Here is a 24113-nt window from a genome sequence, read left to right as displayed (position 1 = left end):
TTGTTTTCCACTTTGCTGTTCTGATTACCAGTTTTTAAGATCAGCTCCTCCTGCTGTTTCTTCTTCTTCCTGCTGGTACCTAAGCTGCCCTGAGAGCATTGCATTTAACTGTTGATATACAGTGAGTCAGTGACCCAGAGCACTCAGTATTCTCCACTTTCTCATGTATGTTCCTGACTTCAGTATGTCTGTGACTTAACTGTTTCACTTGGCATGCTTTTGCGTTTAATAGATTCAGGTTTTTATTTATGAAGCATTTTGGTGATTTGCTTGGGAAAAACGATCTTTTCAGGAATTCTATTTTTAAAAAGGCAACTTACAGTAGTTATAAATTATAAATTGTAATTTATAACTACTCATTCAGGGTGTCCTTTAGAAAAAGTTAACCTTCCCAGTTAATTATCAATAGTGGTCACTACCTTTAAATTACAATTAACTAGAAAAATACTAAGTAATGAATGAAAATATTTGTATTCATCAAACTACTCAGAAGCAGCTTAAGGAAATTCTGAGGTGTTTCTTTTTGATTAGTCTGGGGCAGTCTTTATCACCACATGCTCTCAGTCACTACGAAGTTTCTGAGACACTCTTCTGCTCTCCCTCTATTCCACGGCTCCTGCTCAGAGCAGATACCATTACCATATCCCTAGAAACCTCCCCTCTGATCATGGCCCTGGTTTTGCCAGATGGCTCTATTATGATGACTGCAAGACTTGCGCTGTCAGATTGTCTTTTTGCAGGTATTTTAGGTGTCTGCTAGTGAATAGATTGTTATATCCTAGTGAGTGAGAGGACCTGGCGTAGGCAGTCCTGGAATCTCCTAGAAGAGTGGTAAGGCCTGTGTTGTGTATTCCAAGTTTTAGATCAGAGTTACTGAATTTGTTACATCGTATGCTTTGTTTCTGTGGGAAGCTTCTCTATCAACCACTTCCTCTTTTCTCTCCTTTTCATGTTCCCTCCCCCAACACACACACCATACATCCCTGAAATTCATATTACACATTAATCTGAGTTCCTTTAGTGCTATGAACTTTCCAATGCCTATATAGATGTCAGTTTTTAGTAAACAGTCATTTATGGCTGTTTGTTCTATCACTAAGATAAAATCCATAATGCAATATATATTTTATATAATAGCAGATAAGTGTATGCACACATCGTGCCACATCATTTGGTCAATGTAATGGCAGGAATGCGACATATTAAAGATGGACAGGAAAAGTCTGTCACTTGTAGAACAACCACAGGAGTCTGAAAATATCACTATACTAAACAAATTTTCGTTTGAAGAAATTCTTCCTGGTTTTACAGAATCCTGCATTTTAACTTTCACATAACACATATAAGAGATGTAATATATTCTGGGATTCTATAAAATATTCATGTTCACACTTTTTTTTTTTTTGAGACAAAGTGTCACTCTATAACCCAGACTGGAGTACAGTGGCACAATCTCAGCTCACTACAACCTCTGCCCCCCGGGCTTGAGTGATTCTCTCACCTCAGCCTCCCGAGTAGGTGGAATTACAGGTGCATGCTACCATGCCCAGCTAATTTTTGTATTTTTAGTAGAGACAGGGTTTCACCATGTTGTCCAGACTCGTCTCAAACCCCTGACCTCAAGTGACCCACCCACCTCGGCCTCCCAAAGTGCTGCGATTACAGCCATGAGCCACCACGCCCAGCCACATGTTCACATTTCTGAGTTTGCATTAGTTCAAAACATCAGAAAGACCAAAAGCTTAGAGCTGAGGGGAGTTGCTGGGGGACAGGGCAGGGACAGAGTGCACAAGAGTGACGACATGTTTGTAATTTCACCCAGTACATGGATCTGGAAAGATCCGTAGTTACATGTAAGTGGTTCTTGGGAGAAAACCTTTGTAGCCAGCCTAGGCAACATGGCAAGAACTCAACTTTTTTTTTTTTTTTTTTTTTTTACAAAGTTAGCTGGGCATTGACAGTGGCATGTGTCTGTAGTCCCAGGTACTTGGGAGGCTGAGGTCAAAAGATCACTTGAGCCTGGGAAGTCAAGACCACCGTAAGCTGTGATTGTGCCACTGCACTCCAGTGTGGGCAACAGAGTGAGACCTTATAACAAATGAAAAAACAAAAAACCTTCATAGTGTCTCCACAGAAATCTTCTCTATGTTTAGTGCTGATTTTAGAACTATTACCCTCAAGAAGCTTTGCTGAACTGGCTTCTGTATATGTATCAGTTGCAGGTAGGAGTGCCTACTGGTCCTAGGTATGCTTCTGGAAGCCAAGATTCATGCTGTGGCAGCCCTGGAGTGGTTGGGAAGTTTAGAGTGTTAACCACTTGAAGAATGTTCTTGTACCATAGTTGATCTGAACAAGTGTGTATATAACTGTCAGCTTAAACTTCTAGGCTGAAAGGCAGAATGACCTGGTAGAAAATGCATAAACCTTGAAATCAGATTTAGATTTAAACTCTGGCTTTTCTATAAGTTTGTATAAGTTGTAGCCTTTAGCTTATTTCTCTGAGCCTCAGTTCCTCCATCTGAAAAATTCAGGGCAGTTATGAGGAATAAATGGAATAGCATATCCAAAAGTGCCTGGCACTTGGTTAAGGAATTAATGAATGTTATTCTCTTTCTCTCTCTTTCCACCACTGGAGAGTAGAGGATTGGGGAGAGTAACATCTGTAGTGACTTGGTTTGGCTCCCCTTCCTAGTTTGACCTGCCAACTACATTTTCAGGCAGAGTTCTTGGAAATCATCTGTTCTATACCCAGTGAGTTAGAGAACAAGTACCTAAGGAAATTCCAAGCCTGGAGAGAGGCTAAGAGAGAGAGTTCCCAGGCCTTCTCTGGGAGCTGTATTAGCTCCACACTTTCCTGTGTGATACTTGGTGCCACACAGCTGAGACAATGAGACTGCACATTATTTATTTACTTTTTAAGATTTCTTAACTCAGGGTGAACATTTTCTTTAATCTCATCTGATACAAAATCCAGTTGAAGATTATAAGAAGGTGATATGTAATCCATACTTTTATTCACAGGTGATTGATCTTTAGCTAGAAGCATTTACAGTTACACTGCTTTGAAATTTTTGATCAGCTTAAACAAGAAAATGACATTTAAAATAAATTAGATTGGACAGAGGTCACGTAATCTATTGACTGTGTGAAGAGTTAGGATGCATGATCCAAAGACCTCTCATATCCTTTTAAAATGTCCTTAGGCTCAGTTATGCAAAGTAAAAGATAAAGGTTTATTTTTTAAATTAACTTAAAATGTTATTGAAATAATGAGAAATTAAAAGACTTGAGCTCTAACACTAAAGTATCTGCATTTATTTTTTAAAAATGTAACTCTGTCATGTTTGAATATGTAGCTCACAGTCTGTACTTTGAATAGCTCATAGTTTGGGCTCATAGCCTGTCCTGGAAGACTCTTCCTTTAAGTAACCCCTTCATCACGATAATACTAGGTATGGTATTCCTTTTACCTTCTCTTTTTCCAGTTAAATTTTAGAGCATGCTAAAACCCTGGAGTCCTTTTGGAATTAAATAGACTATAGTATCAGATTTTAGATAAATAGCATAAAGTAAAACTAGTAGGATGTGATATGATTTTTTTAAAGCCACAAGTGAAATTTATCAGTAGTTAGGGTATTATCTTCAGAAATATTTGTAAATATTTCCAGAACTAGTTTCAGTTTTGGTAGTGAAAATGTTCACTTAGGATACAATTTTGTAATTGTTTTTCTTTTTCTTCTTCTTTTTAATTTCAGGGTCAGCCTGGTCCTCAGGTAAGATAATTCTTTTCTGGCAAATTATTTTCAATTTAGAATTTTTCCAGTGTGGAGGTCTTTCTGCAAATCTTTCAAAAGATATAAAAAAGCTATGAACTGGTAATCACGACACCACACAGTAGACCAAATATTTCCCAGGAGTAAACCCTTGGGGCCTCTTCAGGGTTGTGTGAGCCACATCAGCTGTTGGGCCAGATGGCAGATTTAACAATGTACTATCATATAAAGCAAAACTCTTAACTGATCTGAAACAGTGCCACAGGACTTTAATGTAAGACAGCATGACATAAAAGTCGAGTCTGAACTGGTTTGCATTAGGTACTGATTAATCATGTACTAATAATGTTGTGAATCTCTGCAGACTCATTATTTAGACTGTGATCCTACCAGCTACTTTTGATTCATTATAGACAGTTATTGAATTTTTAATTTAGAAACAACTGCCAAAGACATGATTTATAATTAAGCATGAATGCAGTCAACAGAAAATCTTATTGAGCCCTAAATCATATTGAAGAAAATAAGCAAATTTTAGGAAGGGGAGGAATGTGGTATGAAGACGGAAATACAAAAGAAGAAGTGAGTTTTCAGAAATGAAAAGTCAGTACGAAAAATTCAAACAACTAATTCAATAACAATACTAATTATAATCCGTAGGATTCTATAGAGAAGAAAATGCAGTTATTAATGTTTTACTTGTAATACTCTAGTGCCTATAAATAATATAATTATTTACTGAACTCATCTTCCATCGCTTTCCCCTTGATGTACTGAATGCTATTTCTGCCTTAGGTTGTTTCACAAATAAGCCATTTTCGTGATAGCTTTGTAGTCAATATCATGAATTATCTATTGTGTGCTCTACCTCATACCAGATCACAAGAATATTATTTATGGTTTTTATGATCTCTATATATAGATGTCTAATGAAACAAAAACTTCCACATACTTCAGTAAACAAGTTCTTTTCACACCAGGCTTATGAGAAAGTTTGACTTTTAATTAATTTGTATTGATATCTGGAAATATCTATATCATCATTTGTGATTTTCACTCTTGTATTCCATGTTGGTTCAAGGTAATTATTAATGGAATAAAACCCACAGGAGAAAGTTATAGCTTGTTTACTAAATTTGAAATAACCATATTATAAAGGAATGAAGACAAAGTAAAAGATGTTTTGCATGGTTTCTTTTGTTTTTGGGGGGTTTTTGTTTTGCTTTTTTTTTTTTTTTTGTCTGAGGCGGAGTCTTGCTGTGTCACCCAGGCTGGAGTGCAATGGTGCAATCTTGGCTCACTGCAACTTCCGCCTCCTGGATTCAAGCGATTCTCCTGCCTCAGCCACCCAAGTAGCTGGGATTACAGGCACCTGCCACCACACCCTGCTAATTTTTGTATTTTTAGTGGAGATGGGGTTTCACCATGTTGGCCAGGCTGGTCTTGAACTCCTGACCTTGGGTGATCTGCCCGCCTTGGCCTGCCTCCCAAAGTGCTGAGATTACAGGCATGAGCCACTGTACTCAGCTTGCATGCTTTCTTTTATTTGATGCTTACAACAGCCTTGGAAAGTATTATTACCCTACGTGTGTGTGTGTGTGTGTATGTGTGTGTGTGCGTGCGCGTGTGTGTATAAACATACAGAAACAGAAGAGATAAATTAGTCACATGAATAACACCAAGAACTGGTAGCTAAATTGAAGTCTGTATCTAAAACCCTCATACTTTGTAGTGCTCAGCCCTTGAGAGAAGGTGGTGAGACAGCCCATGATAAAAGAAGTTGAAGAGTTGATTTTGAGAGATCGTAATCTTTAACATACTTTCATTTTTAATAGGACCTCTGTCTTGGCTGTACCTTCTTTCTTGCATCCCAAAGCAGTTCTTAAGAAATTGAGCATAAATAATTTATTTGAGAGATGATCCTAGAAAGCATCATGAGAGAGTGGAGAAATGACATAGGGAAGGCAACAACACCAAAAAATGGGTGCCTCAATTAGCAGGTTACTGCTGTGGACAGTTGGGGCTCAGTCCTGCTGAGGAATCTTGAGAGACTGTGTAGAGCATGTTGCAGAATCATCCCAGAGAGGGACAAGGAAGTTGATGGATTTATCCACTAATTTCCCTGCCTTGACTGTTGAGGGTCGCAGCTGGGTGCTGGCTTTTCAGCACTCCTGGCCTGCTGTGAAAGGAATTTAGGAAGCCATAGGGACGTATGGGACCTGTATTCTAGCACTGTCTTAGAGCAGGTAGTGGTGGGCAGGCACCTACATGTGCCACAACATCCAAGTGCACGTGTCTTATAGACAAGACAGAGTAGAAAATTCAGATATGAATAGAAAGACTTGGGAAATTAAACAGAAAGGCAGCATTAAATGCATAGTAGTTAATAAGATACTAAAGAGAGTAACTGTAAAAAGAAAAACAGTCATAGTAAATTTTGAGTATACAGCCACAGTTAATAAACAGAAGAAAGATCATAAACCAACATTGGAAACCAAGAATGGACAGGACCAGAAAAACCGTGGATGATGGTGGCTGAGGATGAACGTATATCATGACACTTCAGAACACTATATTTACTATGGTTCTGCAGAAACATAGTCTGCCTAACTGCCTATGCTGGAAAATGTTGAAAATTTGCAAGGAGGTTGGAACCAGCATTTTCAAATGGTCCCATTCAAAACCTGCTCTGGTTTCCTTTGTTTTGGCTACCAGTTTGCCTTTAGTGGATGTGAAATCTCATGATCATTTAGTTTAAAATGTCTTCCTCACATCACAGTAAAAGGAAGTCAATAAATTGAGGAAGGATAGGTATGGGGGAAAATGTGAAGCCAAGACATACCCTCACATAATCTTTCCACAGCACAAAAAAGAAGCAAAGAGTTGTTGTGTACCCAAGGAAAAGCCTGGCCTACCTCTTACGCCTACATCATCATAATATTTTTCCAAAGAAACTTCCATTGTTAGATTTGAAATTAAATAGCTCTTCATGAAGTTTTGCATTTGGTGCTTGATGGTCATTAGCTTTTCTCTGATACTCTTTAAATTACAGATGAATTTTGTATAGATTCTTATCCATCTGTATATTTTGTTTTCCCCGTTACCTATTGTAATGTGTTACTTTCTTAACCCCGTTCTGCTCTTGAGAAATTTTCTTTTATAAAAACCATGGACCTTAAACTGACTTTTAAAAAATTACTCTTCAGCAAAATGAGTTTTATTTATTTATTTTTAACTTTTATTTTAAGTTCAGGGTTACATATGCAGGATGTGCAGGTTTGTTACACAGGTAAACGTGTGCCATGGTGGTTTACAGCACAGATCATCTGATCACCCAGGTATTAAGCCCAAAATCCATTAGCTATTCTTCCCAATGCTGTTTCTTCTCCCAAGCCCCCACAGGTGCCCAATGTGTGTTGCTCCAGACAATGAGTCCATGTGTTCTCATCAATCAGTTGCCACTTATAAATGAGAACATGCGATGTTTGGTTTTCTGTTCCTTAAATAGGCTGTCAACCACAAAACAAATTCTATCTATCATAAATATGAGCACTTAGAAATGATACATGTAGTAGATTTGATTATAAATATGTGCAGCAGAGTTTTTGTATTTTATACAATTATATCTTACATTAACACCTTACTATGAGCCTACTTTTTCTTTAAGTAAATTTATATAAACTGTACATTAAATCTGTTTAGCATAGATCTATAAGGTAAATACATATAGTGTATTGATGAGCAATATGCATTTAAAACCCAAATTAGAGGGTGAACACGGTGGCTTACACCTGTAATCCCAACACTTTGGGAGGCTGAGGCAGGCGGATCACTTGAGGTCAGGTGTTTGAGACCAGCCTGGTCAAAATGGTAAACTCCGTCTCTCGTAAAAATACACACAAAAAAATTAGCTGGGTGTGGTGGCGCACACCTGTAATCCTAGCTACTAGGGAGGCTGAGGCAGGAGAACTGCTTGAACCTGAGATGGAGGTTGCAGTGAGCCAAGATAACTCCACGGCACTCCAGCCTGGGAAACAGAGTGAGATTCAAAAAAAAAAAAAAAAAAAAAATTAGAAAGTTGTTATGGGTTTTTAAGTTGTTGAAAGCTTTCATTTATTTGATCCAATTTTTCTTAAAATTTCCATGTTCTGTTTACTTGGCTCACTGAAAATTATCCTTTTCACATACAGTATATGTCTAGTAACAGGAACTTGAAATTTTATCTTTTTCTTTTTTCCTCTTCTTTTTGTTGACTCAAAATGATACCTACTTTTTTCTTAAAATGTCAACCCTTTTGATTTCTTTGATTTTATAAGATTTCTCACCTAAAATGTCAAAACTTGTTTTTTGTTATTTATGTACAATTCAGTATAACTGATTGGCCTGATAATTCTCTTCCTCTCCGGCTCTGTCCGGGTCTCCCTAGCACATGCTGTTAGCTGTGGGAAAATGGAAGGGTATGGACATTGCCTAAACTTCTTCTTTCACTCCCCGTCTTCTTTTGCAACTAGTTAAGGAAGACAGCTTGTCATCTGTGCAAGGTTTCTACAAACAAATTCTTCCTTAGCCAACCCTTAAATCCACATTTCCCACCCCTGCCTGAGTCATGGCCATGCCATTCAAACTTTTCTTAGCCAGCCTACGGCCACCAAAAATCTACACTTCTGACTTTCAATGGATTTTTCATTAAGACCCTATTACTAATAATGGTCTGTTTCTATTGTACAATGGGGATTTCTTTTAGGTACTTTTAAGAATAGGCTTTTGTGGATTAGGTTGGGATAAGAAACCATATTCATATTGTGATTCCTACGATAAGATATAATTAGGTTTCCAAACAAAATACTTCCTCCAAAAAAGGGTTGTAAATGTTTAAGTTGGGGGATTGATATGGTTTAGATCTGTGCTCCCACTCAAATCTCATGTGAATTGTAATTCTCAATGTTGGAGGTATGGCCTGATGGGAGGTGATTGAATCATAGTGAGAGGTGACAATGTGGTAGCCATCCTCGCTCGCTCTTGGCACCTCTCCGGCCAGGCTCTACCTCCAACTCTGGGAATTACATTTCAGCAAGAGATTTGGGCGGGGGCAAATATCCAAACTCTATCGTTCCCAATCATCGTATTCATAGTATTTATATTATACAGTGCAAACTCCTCCTTAGAGAGTAAAAAAAAAAAAAAACCATTCAAATCTACTTCTACATCACACGTTATTTTGTAAAGCCTTCCAGATTAATAAGGTTTTATTTTGCTGACTGATGGTAAAAAGGGAAAGTGTCTTTTATTCAGTGAGTGGTTCTGATCATCTTCCTAAAGCTGAAGACAGCGTAGATTGTTGAGAATTGCTGGGACTAGAAAGCTAAATGGCAGCAAATTCTTTTACAGTCATAGTATGAAATTAAATAAGAAAGGAGACCTCAGGGAAGAGAGGTGAGTCTGCATTTACCTAAATGAGTGAGAAAATGGTTCTTGACAAGGGAAATGAGATGGTGAAAGGGTATTAGAATTAAAAAAGCAATTCTCACAGCTGTGGTTAAGATGGAAAAAGGGCCAGGGAAATGAGGAGAGAGGATGTTGCTGTGAATCTCCTGAATCAAGGGAAATAAAACTCTTGGAGAGGAAAAGGGGGGGAATAAACTAAATAATATCACAGCAACCTGGAAAAATAACAAGTAACAACAGAGGGTAAAGGCAGAAAGAAGACAGAGAAATGAAAGAAAAGGCAGATGAGCATTTGTATTTCATTTTGTTTTTGTTTTTATGAGATGGAGCCTTGCTCTGCCTCCCAGGCTGGAGTACAATGGCGCGATCTCGGCTCACTGCAAGCTCCGCCTCCCGGGTTCAAGCTATTCTCATGTGTCAGCCTCCTGAGGAGCTGGGACCACAGGCGCCTGCCACCACGCCCTGCTAATTTTTGAATTTTTAGTAGAGACGGGGTTTCACCGTGTTGGTCAGATTGGTCTCAAACTCCTGACCTCAGGTGATCCACCCACCTCAGCTTCCCAAAGTGCTGGGATTACAGGCATGAGCCACCACGCCCAGCCTTTTATATTTCAAACTAGAAGTAATGAGAGTTTTTGAGAGTAAGGCTAAATTTATTAAAATGAAATTTACCCTGATATTTGTTCATTAATTCATATTAACATAATTCAATTAACTACTCAACAAGTATTAGCCCCTATATACAAAGCACAATGTGCAAGGCACAATAAGGCAGTGTAATTGTGGTAGATAAACAGACCCAGTCTGTGTTCTTGTGATAGTTCTGTTTTTTTTAATTTTAAAAATTGTATAAATTAGTTTAAGTTCTTTGTAGATTCTGGATATTAAACCTTTGTCAGATGGATAGATTGCAAACATTTTCTCCCATTTGGTAGGTTGCCTGTTTACTTTGATGATAGTTTCTTTCGCTGTGCAGAAGCTCTTTAGCTTAATTAGGTCTCATTTGTTAATTTTGGATTTTGTTGCAATTGCTTTTGGAGCCATCATTCTCAGCAAACTAATACGGGAACAGAAAAGCAAACACCACATGTTCTCACTCATAAGTGGGAGTTGAGCAATGAGAACACATGGACATAGGGAGGGGAACCTCACACACCACAACCTGTCAGGGGTAGGGGATAAGGGGAGGGAGAGCATTAGGACAAATACCTAATGCACGTGGGGCTTAAAACCTAGATAATGGGTTGATAGGTGCAGCAAACCACTATGGCAGATGGATACCTATGTAACAAACCTGCCCGTTCTGCACATGTATCCCAGAACTTAAAGTAAAACAAAAAGAAATTGTATCTATATTTTTACTTAAAACTACTTAGTAGACAAAGACTGAATATACTCAAGATGTACAATGTGATGACTTCACATACATATATATTGTGCAATATTATAACAATCAAATTAACATATTTTTCACCACCCATGTTGTACATTCAATCCTCAGAACTTGTTCATCTTGTAACTGAAAATTTGTGCCCTTTTACCAACATCTCCCCATTTCTGCCACCCTCCAGCCTTTGTTCTATGCTTCTATGAGTTTAACCTCTTTAGATTTCACATTTAAATGAAATTATGAAATTATACAATATTTATATTTCTGTGTCTGGTTTATTTCCCTTAGCACAATGTCATCCAGGTTTATCCATATTGTTGCAAATGGCAGAATAGTCTTTTCTGTGGCTAAATAATATTCCATTGTGTATGTATACCACAGTTTCTTTACCTGTTCATCAGCTAATAGACATTTAGGTTGATTCCATATCTTGACAATTGTGAGAAATGCTGCAGTGAACACGTGCATGCAAATTTCTCTTCAACATACTGATTTCACTTCCTTCAGATATATACCCAGCTGTGGGATTGCTACGTCCTATGATAGTTCTATTTTAATTTTTTGAGAAACTTCTGTACAATTCACCATGATGGTTGTACTAATTGATACTCCCACCAACAGTGTACGAGGATTCCCTTTTCTCCACATCCGTACGAGCACTTATTATCTTTTGTCTTTTTTTACAATAGCCATTCTGACAGGTGTGAGGTGATATCTTACTATGGTTTGATTTTCATTTCCTTGATGAATAGTGATGCTGAACACCTTTTCATATCCCTGTTGGCCCTAGGTATATCTTCTTTGGAAAAATGTCACATCTCTTGTGATAGTACTTTTAATGTTATCAATAATAGTCTATAAAGTGTCAAAGTTCTCAAATGTTGCAGACCCATCCCTTCCAAGGATGACTTTAACCCCACCTGCAAGTCCTGCTCTGCATCTGCACATCTGGATAATCTCCAGGTTCAATGGAGACCTTAAACATGAGGCATTTAAATAGGCCCTTTTCCAATATGCAGGTAACTCAGGATCAATACCGTTATTCTAAGAATGGTCCTCGAGTCATGCCTTAGTTCTCAATTAAGTTTCTGCCCAGATTCAAAAACCCTTGCTCTGGAACTAAGTCATTTCCTGGACCCCCATCTCTGCATTCCCTTTCTACCTTGTACTCTTCATCCCAGTTCTCCTTTCCCGTTCCTCACTACTGCCAGGTATTCAAGTCACAGTAGTAATACTTTGTGCAGCTTTGCCAGTGTGAGACTGAACAGTTTAAACTCTCTAGCTCACTGCCTACCTGACAGGATCTCACATGCCTATTTCTTTTAACCCTGGTTTCCCCATTGCCATTCTGCCCACTGTGAAGATATGCCTGTTGTCTGGCCACTCATTGCTGCAGGGAAGCAAGTCAGGAAAGTGAGTAGTTAGCGTTTTATCTGTGTCTGTAGTGCAGGCATTTAGGATTGAGTGTACTATCAACCAGCAGCATCCTAATACAATTATATATCATAGTTCTGATTATGTCACTCTTCTGACCTCAAAACCTTGAGTCTTAATATGTTTTTCATTTAGAATACAATAGAATCTAGGTTCTTGCTTGACATTCAAATCCTCTTATCTGGCCTGTTTTCTAGCCTAATCTCCCATTAATTTTTCATTAATGCCCTTTCTAGACTATGCTTCCCCCGAAACAAATCAAACCATTTACTTCTTTTCTCTTCAAATCTTTCTTTTTCTTTTTGCCTTTTCTTATAGTAGCCTTTCCTCCTAACCCTTGGACACACTCAGTTTCCACACATCCAAATAGGATACCCCTTCATATCTGAATGCTGCTTCTTCTATTAAGAAGTCTTTACTCTCCCTTAACTAAATGTAATTTCTCCCTTTTTCTGAATCCTGACAACATTCTCTCTCTCTCTCTCTCTCTCTCTATATATATATATATATTTTTTTTTCTTTTTTTAGACAGAGTCTCACTCTGTTGCCCAGGCTGGAGTGCAGTGGCACAATATCGGCTCACTGCAACCTTTGCCTCCTGGGTTGAAATGATTCTCCTGCCTCAGCCTCCCAAATAGCTAGGATTACAGGCTTGTGCCACCACGCCCTGCTAATTTTTGTATTTTTAGTAGAGATGGGGTTTCACCATGTTGGCCAGGCTGGTCTCAAACTCCTGACCTAAAGTGATCCTCCTGCCTCAGCCTCCCAAAGTGCTGGGATTACAGGCGTGAGCCACCAAGCCTGGCACTGTGTAACTTTTATATAACACTTTACAATTAAAATAGAGGGGCATGGACCTTGATCAGACAGGTTACATAATTCAAATCCCAACTTTACCACTTGCAAGCTATCTATCTTTGGCAAGTTACTCAATCAGGCTAGTCTCATTTTCCTCATCCGTGCAGCAGAGATAATTATGTCTTATCTCAACAGTGTGAGGATTAAAATAAGATAATATATGTAAGACGTCTAATGTGATGCCTAGTTCATAGCAATCACTCAGTGAATATTAATTTCCTTCCTCCAGTTTCCTCTTTAAATTGTATTATAATTATTCATGAACATTTTTTTCTTTTATCTCTTTTTTTTGCAGAGCTCCTTTTTTTTTATTATTCTACTTTAATTGCTAGGGTACATGTGCACAATGTTCAGGTTTGTTACATAGGTATACATCTGCCATGTTGGTTTGATATACCCATCAATTTGTCGTTTATGTTAGGTATTTCTCCTAATGCTATCCGTCCCTCAGACCCCCACCCCTTGACAGGCCCTGGTGTATGATGTCCCCTGCCCTGTGTCCATGTGTTCTCGTTGTTCAGCTCCCACCTATGAGTGAGAACATGCAGTGTTTGGTTTTGTCCTTGTGATAGTTTGCTCAGAATGATGGTTTCCAGCTGCATCCATGTGCCTGCAAAGGACATGAACTCATCCTTTTTTATGGTGGCATAGTATTCCATGGTGTATATGTGGCACATTTTCTTTATCCAGTCTATCATTGATGGACATTTGGGTTGGGTCCAAGTCTTTGGTGTTGTGAATAGTGCCGCAATAAACATATGTGTGCATGTGTCTTTATAGTAACATGACTTATAATCCTTTGGGTGTATACTCAGTAATGGGACTGCTGGGTCAAATGGTATTTCTAGTTCTAGATCCTTGAGGAATCGCCACACTGTCTTCCACAATGGTTGAACTAATTTACACTCCCACCAACAGCATAAAAGTGTTCCTATTTCTCCACATCCTCTCCAGAATCTGTTGTTTCCTGACTTTTTAATGATTACCATTCTAACTGATATGAGTTGGTATCTCATTGTGGTTTTGATTTGCATTTCTCTGATGACCAGTGATGATGAGCATTTTTTCGTATGCCTGTTGGCTGCATAAATGTCTTATTTTGAGAAGTGCCTGTTCATATCCTTTGTCCACTTTTTGATGGGGTTGTTTTTTCTTGTAAATATGTGTAAGTTTTTTGTAGATTTTGGATATTAGCCCTTGTTAGATGGCTAGATTGCAAAGATTTTCTCCCATTCTTTAGGTTACCTGTTCACTCTGATGATAGTTTCTTTTCCTGTGCAGAAGCTCTTTAGTTGAATTAGATCCCATTTGTGAATTTTGGCTTTTGTTGCCAATGCTTTTGGTGTTTTAGTCATGAAGTTTTTGCCCATGACTATGTCCTGAATGGTATTGCCTAGGTTTTCTTCTAGCGTTTTCATGGTGTTAGGTCTTACATTTAAGTCTTTAATCCATCTCGAGTTAATTTTTGTATATGGCTAAAGAAGGGATCCAGTTTCTGCTTTCTCCATATGGCTAGCCAGTTTTCCCAGCACCATTTATTAAATAGGGAATCCTTTCCCCATTGCTTGTGTGTGTCAGGTTTGTCAAAGATCAGATGGTTGTAGATGTGTGGTATTATTTCCAAGGGCTCTATTCTGTTCTATTGGTCTATATCTCTGTTTTGGTACCACTACCATGCTGTTTTGGTTACTGTAGCCTTGTAGTATAGTTTGAAGTCAGGTAGCATGATGACCCCAGCTTTGTTCTTTTGGCTTAGGATTGTCTTGGCAATGCAGGCTCTTTTTTGGTTCCATATGAACTTTAAAGTAGTTTTTCCCAATTCTGTGAAGAAAGTCATTGGTAGACTGATGGGGATAGCATTGAATTTATTAATTACCTTGGGCAGGATGGCCATTTTCACGATATTTCTTCCTATCCATGAGCATGGAATGTTTTTCCATTTGTTTGTGTTATCTTTTATTTCATTGAACAGTGGTTTGTAGTTCTCCTTGAAGAGGTCCTTCATATCCCTTGTAAGTTGGATTCCTAGGTATTTTATCCTCTTTGTAGCAATTGTGAATGGGAGTTCACTCATGATTTGGCTCTCTGTTTGTCTATTATTGGTGTATAGGAATGCTTGTGATTTTTGCACATTAATTTTGTATCCTGAGACTTTGCTGAAGTTTCTTATCAGCTTAAGGAGATTTGGGGCTGAGATGATGGTGTTTTCTAAATATACAATCATGTCATCTGCAAACAGGGACAATTTGACTTTCTCTTTTCCTAATTCAGTACCCTTTATTTCTTTCTCTTGCCCGATTGCCCTGGACAGTACTTCCAATACTATGTTGAATAGGAGTGGTGAGAGAGGGCGTTCCTTTCTTGTGCCAGTTTTCAGAGGGAATGCTTCCAGTTTTTGCCAATTCAGTATGATGTTGCCTGTGGGTTTGTCATAAATATCTCTTATTATTTTGAGATACGTTCCATCAATACCTAGTTTACTGAGAGTTTTTAGCATGAAGGGCTTTTCTGCATCTATTGAGATAATCATGTAGTTTTCTGCATCTATTTTCTGCACCTATTGAAATAATCATGTAGTTTTTGTTGTTGATTCTGTGTACTTGGTGGATTACGTTTCTTGATTTGTGTATGTTGAACAAGCCTTGCATCCCAGAGATGAAGCTGACTTGATCATCCCTGATAGTGGATACGCTTTTTGATATGCTGGTAAATTCGGTTTTCCAGTATTTTATTGAAGACCTTTGCATCGATGTTTATCAGGTATATTGGCCTAAAATTCTCTCTTTTTGTTGTGTCTCTACCAGGCTTTGGTATCAGGATGATGTTAGCCTCGTAAAATGAGTTAGGGAGGATTCCCTCTTTTTCTATTGATTGAAATAGTTTCAGATGGAATGGCACCAGCTCCTCTTTGTACCTCTGGTAGAATTCGACTGTGAATCCATCTGGTCCTGGCCTTTCTTTGGTTGGTAGACTATTAATTATTGCCTTAATTTCAGAACCTGCTATTGGTCTATTCAGAGATTCAACATCTTCCTGTTTTAGTCTTAGGAGGGTGTGTTTGTCCAGGAATTTATCCATGTCTACTAGATTTTCTAGTTTATTTGCATAGAGATATTTACAGTATTCTCTGATGGTAGTTTGTATTTCTGTGGGATTGGTGGTGATATCCCCCTTATCATTTTGTATTACATCTATTTGATTCTTCTCTCTTTTCTTCTTTATTATTCTTGCTAGTGGTCTATCTATTTTGTTGATCTTTTCAAAAAAAAAAACAGCTCCTGGATTCATTGATTTTTTTTGAAGGGTTTTTTGTGTCTCTATCTCCTTCAGTTCTGCTCTGATCTTAGTTATTTCTTGCCTTCTGGTAGCTTTTGAATTTGTTTGATCTTGCTTCTCTAGTTCTTTTAATTGTGATGTTAGGGTGTCGATTTTAGATCTTTCCTGCTTTCTCTTGTGGACATTTAATGCTGTAAATTTCCCTCTACACACTGCTTTAAATGTGTATCAGAGATTCTGATATATTGTGTCTTTGTTCTCATTGGTTTCAAGGAACATCTTTATTTCTGCCTTCATTTCGTTGTTTACCCAGTAGTCATTCAGGAGCAGGTTGTTCAGTTTCCATGTAGTTCTGCGGTTTTGAGTGAGTTTCTTCATCCTGAGTTTTAATTTGATTGCACTGTGGTCTGAGAGACAGTTTGTTGTGATTTCTGTTGTTTTACATTTGCTGAGTAGTGTTTTAGTACCAATTATGTGATTAATTTTAGAATAAGTGCAATGTGGTACTGAGAAGAATGTATATTCTGTTGATTTGGGGTGGAGAGTTCTGTAGATGTCTATTAGGTCTGCTTGAACTGGAGCTGAGTTCAGATCCTGGATATCCTTGTTAACCTGTCTCGTCGATCTGTCTAATGTTGACAGTGCAGTGTTAAAGTCTCCCATTACTATTGTGTGGGAGTCTAAATCTCTTTGTAGGTCTATAAGGACATGCTTTATCAATCTGGGTGCTCTTGTATTGGGTGCATATATGTTTAGGATAGTTAGCTCTGCTTGTTGCATTAATCCCTTTACCATTATGTAATGGCCTTCTTTGTCTCTTTTGATCTTTGATGGTTTAAAGTCTGTCTTATCAGAGACCAGTATTGCAACCCCTACTTTTTTTTTTTTTTTTTTTTGCTTTCCATTTGCTTGGTAGATCTTCCTCCATCCCTTTATTTTGAGCCTTTGTGTGTCTTTGCATATGAGATGGGTCTCCTGAATACAGCACAGTGATGGGTCCTAACTCTTTATCCAATTTGCCAGTCTGTGTCTTTTAATTGGGGCATTTAGTCCATTTACATTTAAGGTTAATATTGTTATGTGTGAATTTGATCCTGTCATTATGATGTTAGCTGGTTATTTTGCCCGCTGGTTGATGCAGTTTCTTCCTAGCATCAACGATCTTTACAATTTGGCGTGTTTTTGCAGTGGCTGGTACCGGTCATTCCTTTCCATGTTTAGTGCTTCCTTCAGGAGCTCTTGTAAGGCAGGCCTGGTGGTGACAAAATCTCTCAGCATTTCCTTGTTTGTAAAGGATTTTATTTCTTCTGCACTTACGAAGCTTAGTTTGGCTAGACATGAGATTCTGGGTTGAAAATTCTTTTCTTTAAGATTGTTGAATATTGGCCTCCACTCTCTTCTGGCTTATAGGGTTTCTGCTGAGAGATCCGCTGTGTCTGATGGGCTTCCCTTTGTGGGTAACCCAACCTTTCTCTCTGGCTGCCCTTAACATTTTTTCCTTCATTTCAACCTTGGTGAATCTGAAAATTGTTTGTCTGGGGTTGCTCTTCTCGAGGAGTATCTCTGTGGTGTTCTCTGTATTTCCTGAATTTGAATGTTGGCCTGTCTTGCTAGGTTGGGGAAGTTCTCCTGGATAATATCCTGAAGAGTGTTTTCTAACTTGGTTCCATTCTCCCCCTCACTTTCTGGTACACCAATCAAACACATATTTATTTGGTCTTTTCACATAGTCCCATATTTCTTGGAGGCTTTGTTCGTTTCTTTTCACTCTTTTTTCTCTAATCTTGTCTTCTCACTTTATTTCATTAATTTGATCTTCAATCACTGATATCCTTTCTTCCAATTGATTGAATCGGCTGTTGAAGCTTGTGCATGCGTCACGAAGTTCTTGTGCCATAGTTTTCAGCTCCAACAGGTCATTTAAGCTCTTCTTTACACTGGTTATTCTAGTTAGCCATTCATCTAACTTTTTTCAAGGTTTTTAGCTTCCTTGTGGTGAGTTAGAATATGCTTCTGTGTCCAGAATTGGTGGGTTCTTGCTCTCACTGACTTCAAGAATGAAGCCACGGACTCTCGTGGTGAGTGTTACAGTTCTTAAAGATGGTGTGTCCAGAGTTTGTTCCTTCAGACGTTCAGATGTGTCTGGAGCGTCTTCCTTCTGGTGGGTTCGTGGTCTCGCTGGCTTCAGGAATAAAGCTGCAGACCTTTGCAATGAGTGTTACAACTCATAAAGGCAGCGTGGACCCAAAGAGAGAGCAGCAGCAAGATTTATTGCAAAGAGTGAAAGAACAAAGCTTCCACAGTGTGGAGGGGACTCGAGCGGGTTGCACTAGTAGCTCAGGCAGCCTGCTTTTATTCCCTTATCTGGCCCCACCCACATCCTGCTGATAGGTCCATTTTACAGAGAGCTGATTGGTCTATTTTAAAGAGAGCGGATTGGTCTATTTGACAGAGTGCTGATTGGTGCATTTACAATCCTCGAGCTAGGCACAGAGTCACAGAGTGCTAGTTAGCTAGATACAGAGTACCAATTGGTGTATTTACAAACCTTGAGCTAGACACAGTACTGATTGGTGTATTTACAAACCCTGAGCTAGACACAGAGTGCTGATTGGTGCGTTTACAATCCTTGAGCTAGACACAGAGTGCTAGATGGAAAAGTTCTCCAAGTCCCCACTAGGTTAGCTAGATACAGAGTGCTGATTGGTGCACATACGATCCTCCGGCTAGATATAAAAGTTCTTGAAGTCCCCATCCAGTTCAGGAGCCCAGCTGGCTTCACCCAGTGGATCCTGCACTAGGGCTGCAGGCGGAGCTGCCTGCCATTCCCCAGCTGATCCTGCACTCCTCAGACCTTGGGCTCTCCAGAGGACCGGGCCACTGAGCAGGGTGCGGCACCAGTAAGGGAGGCTCAGGCTGCCCCCTGGGAGCCCACCGCAGGGGGAGGAGCTCAGACATGGCGGGCTGCAGGTCCCAAGCCCTGTCCTGCCGGAGGCAGCTAAGGCCCAGCAAGAATTTGAGTGTGGTGCCCATGGGCCGGCACTGCTGGGGTACCCAGTGCAACCTCCACAGCTGCCAGCTGCTGGCCCTGGTGCTAAGCTCCTCACTGCCCTGGGCTGGCGGTAAGGCTGGCTGCTCCATGTGCGGGCTCCCGAGCCTGCATCTGCACCTGCACCCTCGCCCGCCGGAACTGGCACTGGCCTGCAAGCACCCTGCGCAGTCCTGGTTCCTGCCATGCCTCTCCCTCCACACCTCCCCACAAGCAGAGGGAGGTGGCTCCGGCTTCAGCCAGCCCAGAGAGGGGCTCCCATGGTGCCATGGCAGGCTGAAGGGCTCCTCAAGCACCACCAGAGTGGATGCTGAGGCCGAGGAGGCGCTGAGAGTGAGGGCTGCTAGCACATTGTCACCTCTCACTTCTTTAGCTCGGAGAAGTTTGTTATTACCGACCTTATGAAGCCTACTTCTGGTAACTCGTCAAACTCATTTTCCATCCAGTTTTGTTCCCTTGCTGGTAAGGAGTTGTGATCCTTTGGAGGAGAAGAGGCGCTCTGTTTTTTGGAATTTTCAGCTTTTGTGGTCTGGTTTCTTCCCATCTTTGTGGTTTTATCTACCTTTGGTCTTTGACATTGGTGACCTAGAGATGAGATTTTGGTGTGGATGTCCTTTTTGTTGATGTTGATGCTATTCCTTTCTGTTCGTTAGTTTTCCTTCTAACAGTCAGACCCCTCAGCTGCAGGTCTGTTGGAGTTTTCTTGACGTATACTACATACCCTGTTTGCCTGGGTATCACCAGCAGAGGTGCAAAACAGCAAATATTGCTGCCTGATCCTTCCTCTGGAAGCTTCATCCCAGAGGGGCACCCACCTGTATTAGGTGTCTGTTAGCCACTACTGGGAGATATTGCCCAGTCAGGCTACATAGGGGTCAGGGACCCACTTGAGGCAGCAGTCTGTCTCTTCTCCGAGCTCAAACAACATTCTGAGAGAACCACTGCTCTCTTCAGAGCTGTCAGACAGGGAAGTTTAAGTCTGTAGAAGCTATCGGCTGCCTTTTGTTCTACTATGCCCTGCCCACAGAGATGGAATCTATGGAAGCAGTAGGCGTTGCTGAGCTGCGGTGGGCTCTGCCCAGTTCGTGCTTCCCAGCCACTTTGTTTACACTGCGAGCTACTCAAGCCTCAGCAATGGTGGATTCCCCTCCCCCCATCAAGCTGCAGCCTCGCAGGTGGATGTCAGACTTCTGCACTAGCAGTGAGCAAGGCTCCGTGGGCATGGGACCCACTGCGCCAGGCACGGGAGAGTATCTTCTGTTTTGCTGGTTATTAAGACTGTGGGAAAAGCACGGTATTTGGTCAGGAATGTACCATTTCTCCAGGTATGGTCTGTCATGGCTTCCTTTGGCTAGGAAAGAGAAATCCCCTGATCCCCTGGGCTTCCCGGGTGAGGCAATGCCCCTCCCTGCTTCAGCTCATCTTCCGTGGGCTGCACCCACTGTCCAATCTGTCCCAGTGAGATGAACCAGGTACCTCAGTTGGAAATGCAGAAATCATTCACCTGTCTTCTGTGTCAATCTTGCTGGGAGCTGCAGATCGGAGCTGCTCCTATTTGGCCATCTTGGAAGCGAGCTCCCCTCTGCCTCTTTTCTCTCTTTCTTGATAGATTTTCTGATCTTCAAGGGCAGAATCTATGCTTTCTTTCACTGTTAGTATCCCACACAACACCTAATTTCTTTTCTTTTCTTTTCCTTTCTTTTTTTTCCCGAGATGGAGTTTCACTCGTATTGCCCAGGCTAGAGTGCAATGGCATGATCTCTCGCCTTACTGCAACCTCCGTCTCCTGGGTTCAAGCAGTTCTCCTGCCTCAGCTTCTCGAGTAGCTGGGATTACAGGCACCTACCACCACACCCAGCTAATTTTTATATTTTTAGTAGAGATGGAATTTCATCATGTTGGCCAGGCTAGTCTCAAACTCCTGACCTCAGGTGATCCACCATCCTCAGCCTCCCAAAGTGCTGGAATTACAGGCATGAGCCACTGCACCCAGCTTACCTAATTTATTTTCTTGCACATGTTGGAAGTTCAACAAATATTATTGAGCTGTGAATGGTATATATGGGTGCTTTAGGAAAAGGAAGTTGAGGGAAAGAGAAAACTATTAGCTTTTTATAATTGGAAATACCCTAGCCCATTGAGGATGAATGGATAAAGAAAATGTGGTGTGTATACACAATGGAATACTATTCAGCCTTAAAAAGAGAAGGAAATCCTGTCATTTGCAACAACGTGGATGAACCTGAGAGACATTATGCTAAGTGAAATAAGCCAAACACAGAACGATAAATACCTCATGTTCTCATGCATATGTGGAATCTAAAAAAGTTGATCTCACAGAAGCAGAGGGTAGAATGGCAGTTATCAGGAGATGACAGGGTTTGGGGTGGGAGTGTGGGATGATGTTGTTCAAAGGATACAAAATTCCAGCTAGGATGAATAAGTTTAAGAAATCTATGGTACAAAAGATGGTAGTTTGTATTTCTGTGGGATGAGTGGTGATATCCCCTTTATCATTTTTTATTGCCTCTATTTGATTCTTCTCTCTTTTCTTCTTTATTAGTCTTGCTAGTGGTCTATAAATTTTGTTGATCTTCTCAAACAACCAGGATTCATTGGTTTTTTGGAGAGATTTTTGTTTCTCTATCTCCTTCAGTTCAGCTCTGATCTTAGTTATTTCTTGCCTTCTGTTAGCTTTTGAATGTGTTTGCTCTTGCTTCTCTAGTTCTTTTAATTGTGATGTTAGAGTGTCGATTTTAGATCTTTCCAACTTTCTCTTGTGGGCATTTAGTGCTATAAATTTCCCTCTACACACTACTTTAAATGTGTCCCAGAGATTCTGGTATGTTGTATCTTTGTTCTCATTGGTTTCAAAGAACATCTTTATTTCTGCCTTCATTTTATTATGTACCCAGTAGTCATTCAGGAGCAGGTTATTCAGTTTCCATGTAGTTGAGCGGTTTTGAGAGAGTTTCTTAGTCCTGAGTTCTAGTTTGATTGCACTGTGTTCTGAGAGACAGTTTGTTTTAATTTCTGTTCTTTTACATATGCTGAGGAGTGCTTTACTTCCAACTATGTGGTCAATTTTGGAATAAGTGCAATATGGTGCTGAGAAGAATGTATATTCTGTTGATTTGGGGTGGAGAGTTCTGTAAATGTCTATTAGGTCTGCTTGGTGCAGAGATGAGTTCAATTCCTGGATATCCTTGTTAACTTTCTGTCTCGTTGATCTATCTAATGTTGACAGTGGGGTGTTAAAGTATCCCATTATTGTTTTATGGGAGTCTAAGTCTCTTTGTAAGTCTCTAAGGACTTGCTTTATGAATCTGGGTGCTCCTGTATTGGGTGCATATATATTAGGATAGTTAACTCTTCCTGATGAATTGATCCCTTTACCATTATGTAATGGCTTCTTTGTCTCTTTTGATCTTTGATGGTTTAAAGTCTGTTTTATCAGAGATTAGGATTGCAACCCCTGCTCTTTTTTGTTTTCCATTTGCTTGGTAGATCTTCCTCCATTCCTTTATTTTGAGCCTACGTGTGTGTCTGCGTGTGAGATGGGTCTCCTGAATACAGCAAACTGATGGGCCTTGACTCTTTGTCCAATTTGCCAGTCTGTGTCTTTTAATTGGACCATTTATTCCATTTACATTTAAGGTTAATATTGTTATGTGTGAACTTGATCCTGTCATTATGATATTAGCTGGTATTTTTCCCGTTAGTTGATGCAGTTTCTTCCTAGCATCGATGGTCTTTACATTTTGCATATTTCCAGTGGCTGGTACCAGTTGTTCCCTTCCATGTTTAGTGCTTCCTTCAGGATCTCTTGTAGGGCAGGCCTGGTGGTGACAAAATCTCTAAGCATTTGCTTGTCTGTAAAGGATTTTATTTCTCCTTCACTTATGAAACTTAGTTTGGCTGGATATGAAATTCTGGGTCGAAAATTCTTTCCTTAATAATGTTGAATATTGGCCCCCACTCTCTTCTGGCTTGTAGAATTTCTGCTGAGAGATCCACTATTAGTCTGATGGGCTTCCCTCTGTGTATAACCCAACCTTTCTCTCTGGCTGCCCTTAAAATTTTTTCCTCATTTCAACTTTTATGAATCTGACAATTATGTGTCTTGGAGTTGCTCTTCTGGAGGAGTATCTTTGTGGCGTTCTCTGTATTTCCTGAATTTGAATGTTGGCCTGCCTTACTCGGTTGGGGAAGTTCTTCTGGATGATATCCTGCAGAGTGTTTTCCAACTTGGTTCCATTTTCCCCGTCACTTTCAGGCACACCAATCAGATGTAGATTTGGTCTTTTCACATAATCCCATATTTCTTTGTGGCTTTGTTCATTTCTTTTTACTCTTTTTTCTCTACACTTCTCTTCTCACTTCATTTCATTCATTTGGTCTTCAATCACTGATACTCTTTCTTCCAGTTGATCAAGTCAGTTACTGAAGCTTGTGCATTTGTCATGTAGTTATCGTGTCATGGTTTTCATCTCTATCAGTTCGTTTATGGCCTTCTCTGCATTGATTATTCTAGTTATCCATTCTTCTTTTTTCAAGGTTTTTAGTTTCTTTGTGCTGGGTACACAGTTCCTCCTTTAGCTCTGAGAAATTTGATTGACTGAAGCCTTCTTCTCTCAACTCGTCAAAGTCATTCTCCATCCAGCTTTGCTCCGTTGCTGTTGATGAGCTGCATTCCTTTGAAGGGGGAGATGCGCTCTGATTTTTTTGAATTTCCAGCTTTTCTGCACTGCTTTTTCCCCATATTTGTGGTTTTATCTGCCTTTGGTCTTTGATGATGGTGACAAACTGATGGGGTTTTGGTGTGGGTGTCCTTTCTGTTTGTTAGTTTTCCTTCTAACAGTCAGGACCCTCAGCTGTAGGTCTGTTG

General features: G+C 40.0%; 1 protein-coding gene across 7 annotated transcripts in view; it reads left to right on the top strand.

Annotated features, from left to right (window-relative positions):
- COL25A1 (collagen type XXV alpha 1 chain) overlaps nucleotides 1-24113 on the top strand; it is a 452942-nt gene that overhangs the window by 195347 nt on the left and 233482 nt on the right. For all 7 annotated transcript variants that reach the window (XM_033214966.1, XM_033214965.1, XM_033214964.1 and 4 more), the window contains exon 4: nucleotides 3756-3773. In XM_033214966.1, coding sequence (XP_033070857.1) covers nucleotides 3756-3773 — 18 coding nt within the window. The remainder of the gene's footprint in view (nucleotides 1-3755; nucleotides 3774-24113) is intronic.

Source organism: Trachypithecus francoisi, unplaced genomic scaffold, assembly GCF_009764315.1.
Source record: "Trachypithecus francoisi isolate TF-2019V2 unplaced genomic scaffold, Tfra_2.0 Lachesis_group1, whole genome shotgun sequence".
Lineage (NCBI taxonomy): Eukaryota > Metazoa > Chordata > Mammalia > Primates > Cercopithecidae > Trachypithecus > Trachypithecus francoisi.
Note: the sequence above shows the minus strand (reverse complement) of the source record. Positions and strands in the feature narration are given on the sequence as shown.